At 42.6% G+C, this 5934-nt stretch overlaps 1 protein-coding gene across 1 annotated transcript; it reads left to right on the top strand.

Moving 5' to 3' along the window:
* Nucleotides 1-294: 294 nt before the first annotated feature.
* LOC101580736 (dolichyl-diphosphooligosaccharide--protein glycosyltransferase subunit 4-like) lies at nt 295-714 on the top strand. Its single transcript, XM_004646643.2, has one exon. The coding sequence runs from the start codon at nt 378-380 to the stop codon at nt 489-491; it is 114 nt and encodes a 37-aa protein (XP_004646700.1). The 5' UTR covers nt 295-377; the 3' UTR covers nt 492-714.
* The last annotated feature ends 5220 nt before the right edge of the window (nt 715-5934 follow it).

The raw sequence follows: 5934 nt of genomic DNA, 5'->3' as shown, positions 1-5934 counted from the left end.
AGGGTGATTTCTCTTCTTCATTCAGAGCCTTTCCCTCATTTCCTCTCTGTATCTCTTATGTTGGATTGCCTCCCCCTACACAGACACTGCATGTAGTAGTTGGGTACATTGTGCATTTCAGGTGTGCAATCTGCCTTAACTAGGGTGTGAAGTAACTGCAGAAGACAGAGTAACTATTGGTCATTCACACTCAGGATCGGCCTACTTGGTCGGATGGGGTCGAAAAAGCTGACCCGGCAAGAGGAGCACCAGGAGCCCAAGCCCTGAGTCATTTTGCACAGCCTTCCACTCGGTTCCCGCCACTCAAGCCAAGGAGGGGACAGTGAGCGCAGGACTCAAAGGAAGCACCTGGCTGGTCCTGGCCAGGAAGCCTAGGGATGATCACCGAGGTGCAGCCTGCCATATTCGCCAACGTGCTGGGCGTGTCTCTCTCCTTGCTTGTCATTCTCTATCACTACGTGACCCTCAACAATCCCAAGAAACAGGAATGAAAGTGGTACTTTCTCCACCCCAGGGTTCCAGGACATAGTCTGAGGCCAGATGGAGGGTGTGAGGGGCCCTTCACACTTCACTTCATCCCTTCTGCCCATCACAACATACAAAGCAACTACACCTGGAATTTTCCAAACAAGTTTTATTTCCTCAGTCTTCTTAACCTTATGGAACAAGAAGCTGCCACTGAATAGAGTCCAGTATGGGGGCTACTTTCTTTTCTACTCCTTAATTAAAAAAAAAAAAAAAAGTCAGGGCAAGAAGGGATCCTGGATCTCCCACTAACCAATTCTGGGGCAATGTGAACCTCAAAATTAATGAGGTATAGGTTAGTGATTGAGTGCTTGCCTAGCAAGTATGAGGCTCTGGGTTCCAACACTGACGCTGCAAATTATTAATGATTGTTAACTTATAATAGCCCACTGATTAAAATGGGAACCCATAAGCCCATTTTGATATATATGAATGAACAAGTATAAAGGGTAGAGAGGGGAAAACTTCTCCATATAGAATAATATCAACTAATGTAGAAGGAGTTATAAAATTACAAAATCATATCTGGCAACTATAATATTAAAGTTGGTTTAAAACTGGGAGTGGCAACCATGTATCAAAACTAAAAGTTAGCCAGGTGTGGTGGCATACACCTATAATCCTAGCACCCAGCAAGCTGAGGCAGGAGGATTTCTGTGAGTTTGAGGCCAGCCTAGGCTACATAATGAGTTCAAGGGCAGTGTGAACTACATAGTAAGTCCCTGCCTTAAAAAAAAAAAAAAGTCCAGAACACAACAAAAACCTGAAAGCTAACAGATAAATGCAATTTTGATGTTTTAGGGGGAGTATTACATTTTTTAAAATAAAAGTGTGGGGGCCGGGGAGATGACTCAGTGGAATAAGCGCTTCCCTGGTAAGCGCAAGGGCCTGAGTTCAATCCCTGGTTCTGCAAAAAATAAATAAATAAATAAAAGTTTGAAAAAAAATTGAGACACATACCAAAAGTTTTTGAAACACATACCTACCTAAAGTATACACACACCAAAGTGTACAACTTGGTTCAGCTTATAACACTCCATGTCCAGATCAGGATGTGAAACATTCCCTACAATTCCAGAAGCACTTTCCTAGGCATCACCCTGCTCTTCTTCCATGAAGGTCAGTGACCATCTGATTCCTGTTATACAAAAATAATTTTGCCTATTTTTGAATGTTTTCTCCATGATTCTAATCATTCTCAATGACTTTCTTTTTCTTTTTTTGTCTTTTGATTCAGTGTTTCTCTATGAAGTTCAGGCTGGCTTTGAACTCATTTTGAAGCCCAGGCTGGGCTTGAACTTATATCTATAGGCACGAAGAATTGGTCAAAAAAATTAAAAAGAAGAAAATAATTAAGCATTAACTGTTTCTTTTGATAGACTGATAGAAATCACCAGTACAATTATCCAAGATATCATGTGCATATATCTATTTTTCTTTCTTTCTTTTCTTCTCTCTCTCTCTCCTCCTTTCCCTCATCCTAGTTGTTCCTTCCCTTTGAACAATTTCTTTCCCTTTCACAGTATCTATTGTATTTTTCAGGTCTTACTTATTCTTTCAGGTTCTTGCACTAGGGACATAGTACGATGTTTATACATATGAATCTGATCTATTTTACTTATGAGTATAATCTCTAGTTACATTCATTTAATGATAAAAGCCTGAAATTAATCCTGTTTTATAGCTGAATAATACCTCATTCTGTAAAAATGTCACATCTTTTTTTTATCCATTTCTTAGTTGATGGGCATTTGGGTTGTTTCTAAGATTTAGCTATGACAAATTGTTAACGTGAGTGCACATATATTGCTGTGGTATGATGTTTTCATTTCTTCTAGAAAAGTACCCAGGAGAGGGGGGTGGGGAGCCAGGTCAAATGGAACCCCTAATCCTAGTTTTTTGTTTTTTTTTGGTGGAACCAGGGATTGAACTCAGGTCCTTGTGCTTGCCAGGCAAGTGCTTATTCCACTGAGCTATCTCCCCGGCCCCAAAATAGGATTTTTTTTTGTTTGTTTGGTTGGTTTTTTGGCAGAACTGAGGATTGAACTTAGGCCCTTGTGCTTGACAAGGAAGCGCTTATTCCACTGAGCCATCTCCCTGGCCACAAATCCTAGTTTTTGAGGAATCTCCACACTAATTTCCATAGTATGTACCAGTCTACATTCCTACCAACAGTGAAGAAGGGGTCCTTTTTCTCCACAGCCCCTCTAGCATTTGTTAACTTCTTGATGATAGCCATTTTTTCTGGGTGAGATGGAATCTCAGTGTTGTTTTAATTTGCATTTCTCAAGAGACCAGTGATGTTGAATGTTTTTCTATATGTTAATTTGCCTTTTTTTTTTTTTTTTTTTTTTTTTGCTGAATTGGGGATTAACCTCAGGCCCTTACACTTGCCAGGGAAGTGCTTATTCCACTGAGCCATCTCCCTGGCCCCTTTTTTGTCTTTTTGAGACAGGATCTCACTATGCATTTCAGGTTGGCCTTGAGCTCACTTTGTAGCCCAGGCTGGTCTTGAACTAGCAACAGTCCTCCTGCCTCAGTCTCCTGAGTTCTGGAATTATAGGTGTGTACCGCCACACCCCGCTTGTATTTTTTTTTAAAAATTAATTAATTAATTTATGTGTGTGTGTTTGTGCTTGTGTGTGGCCAGCTCAGCCCACTAGGGGGCGGGGCTGGCTGGCATGTGGTCCTGGGGGATTGAACCGCAGTCCCTGTGCTTTGCTAAGCTTGTTCTAAGTAGGTGCTTTAGACTTCTGAGCCATCTCACCAGCCCTTGTATTTTTTTAATGTGTGTATTTTTCAACTTTATATTTGTGAGATTCATTTCTTATCACAAGCAGGTAAAATTCTATTTATTTATTTTGAGATTGAACCCAGTGGAACTCCACCATTGAGCTATAGCCCCAGCCCCTTTTGTTTTTTATTGTGAGACAAGGTCTCACTAAGTTGTCCAGGCTAGCCTTGAATTTTCCATCTTCCTTCCTCACCCTACATTAGTATCTAGGATTACAGGTGTGCATGCCTGGCTTGTCACACTGTATGTAAACAGACCAGAATATTTTTTGCACCTTCTGTGATTGTTGGACTCTGGGGTTAGGTAGCATGTGGTCTTGACAGTGGCTCCCAGTGATCTGAGCTGCCTGCTGTTTGTGACCTTATGTAATCCTCTTCCCTTGAATGTATACCTCACCTCATGATCAACTTGTAAAAAGCAGAATGTAGGGGCCGGGGAGATGGCTCAGTAGAATAAGCCCTTCCCTGGCAAGCGCAAGGGCCTGAGTTCAATCCCCGGTTCCACCGGGGGGAAAAAAAAAGGGGGGAGGCTGGTGAGATGGCTCAGTGGTCTAAAGCACCTACTTAGAACAAGCTTAACAAAGCACAGGGACCACGGTTCAATCCCCCGGCACCACATGCCAGCCAGCCCTGCCCCCTGCTGGGCTGAGCTGGCCACACACACACACACACACACACACACACACTCTTAAATAAATAAATAAAAAATAAAAAAAAAAAAAAAAGCAGAATGTGACAGACTATGCAGCTCAAACTTGTAGTGATCCTTCTGTTTTTAGCTTACCCAGCGCTAGGATTACAGGCATGTGCCACCACACCTGGATTCAGTTGCCAGCTAAGTATGCCCTGGGGGTCAGGCCAGTACAGTATGCCAGACTGGGGATCGAACCCTGGTACCTGTGCTTGCCAAAGCTGGCATTTAGTTTGCTGAGCTATCTGGCCCTTTTTTTTCTTTTTGAGGTGACTTTCATTTACTTTGATACACATTTTCCTCATGAAGATTTACAGGATCTTCAAGCCAATATAAATATTTGGACATTTGGGTATACACCTGCACAATACCTCAACAATATCTTTCAGCAAGAAAAATCCTGAAGAGTGAAGACTAGATACAATTACTAGGTACAATGAAAACCTGCCCCAAATATTTCTGAGGTAAAAAGGCACTACATACCTGTTCAATTAAGAAAACAAGGGGCCAGAGAGATGGCTCAGTAGAATAAGCACTTGCCTGGCAAGCAAAAGGGCCTGAGTTCAATCCCCGGTTCTGCAAAAAAAAAAAAAAAAAAAAAAAAAAAAGGAAGAAGAAAAAAGAAAACAATCTTTACAATACAAGATGATCTTTTATTTTTGAATAGGACCCAGAACCCAGTTAAGCTGCCAACTGGGTGCTGAATGGCACAGCTAAATCCCCAGCTTATGCCGTGAATTCACAGGGACCAGGCTCCAACAACTCAGGCTCCTTCCCATTGGTCCTCACACAGTGCGCTTTTCTGTGCAGGGCAGGCTGGCGCTTCAGTTGAACCCAGGTACCTTTCTCTTTGGCTTCCTTCTTTTTCTGATCAATTTCCTTGGCACATTTCAGAAAGCTATTGCGACTCTTTGAGTGTATGCTTAATGCACATGTTAATCCTCTTGCTCCTAACTTGCTTGTTTACAACAATGCCAATAGCATGGTAGGTAACATTATACTCTTCCAGTTTTGCCATGGCAACATTTTGTGGCATTCCTTTTTGCATAGTACCTATTTCCCAGATGTCTACAATATCACCCTTTCTGTAGATTTGCATATATGTGGCCCATGTTTTCTAAAAGGCCTAGAGAGTGTATACCAGGTTCCCCTCCTCTTGCCCTTTATGTTGGTCATTTTGGCAAATTACTGAAAGACGGTGGTTCTGGCCTAAAGACATGAATGTCACTTCTGAGATTGGGCTACAGCAGGACAGTGGCTTCTGTTTGGGCACTAGATCCTGCTTGCCCCTTTGGCCTGCTCACCTAGAGAAGAATGTCGCCCTAGGCAGCTGTCTTAGGGTGGTGCCTGTCATGAAACAAGAGCTTGAACAATCACAAGAGGAGCTTGGAAGCAGATCCCACTGCCCAGTCTTTTTTTTTTTTATTCTCGGAACCGGGGGTTGAACTCAGGCCCTTACGCTTGCAAAGGAAGTGCTTATTCTACTGAGCCATCTCCCCAGCCCCCTCCACTGCCTAGTCTTGAGAGGATTGCAGGCCTCACTGACAACCTGATTGCAACATCAGGACAGACCTTGAGTCAGTCATGAAGCTAAGATACGCTGGGCTCATGAACTCCTGTGTGCGTCAATGCATTAGGATGTGTTATTTCATTTGTTATGATGTCTCAGTTTCGGCCAGTGAGAATCAAGCTGAACCTCTCAGTCTTTTTTTTTTTTTTATATGAGCAGACTATATTTATTAAGGGAAAGAAAGCTCCTGTCTGAGAGATGGACAGGAGGGGGCCCCAAGTGGATAGTTCCTGGGGAAGCTGTCTCTTCTAGGGACTTTTATAGTGTAAAACCATGTGGGGATAAGGTAGAGAAAGGGGGAACTCGCTAAGGTGGATGTGGGGTGGGACAAAACTATGGTCAACCAATGGGATTA

Source organism: Octodon degus, unplaced genomic scaffold (assembly GCF_000260255.1).
Source record: "Octodon degus isolate 3935 unplaced genomic scaffold, OctDeg1.0 scaffold00276, whole genome shotgun sequence".
NCBI classification, from domain to species: Eukaryota; Metazoa; Chordata; class Mammalia; order Rodentia; family Octodontidae; genus Octodon; species Octodon degus.
The sequence above is the reverse complement of the archived record's forward strand: the minus strand, read 5'-3'. Positions and strand labels throughout refer to the sequence as shown.

Coding starts and splice junctions, on each gene's coding strand:
- LOC101580736 (XM_004646643.2), top strand. CDS start 378: ATGATCACCGAGGTGCAGCCTGCCATATTCGCCAACGTGCTGGGCGTG.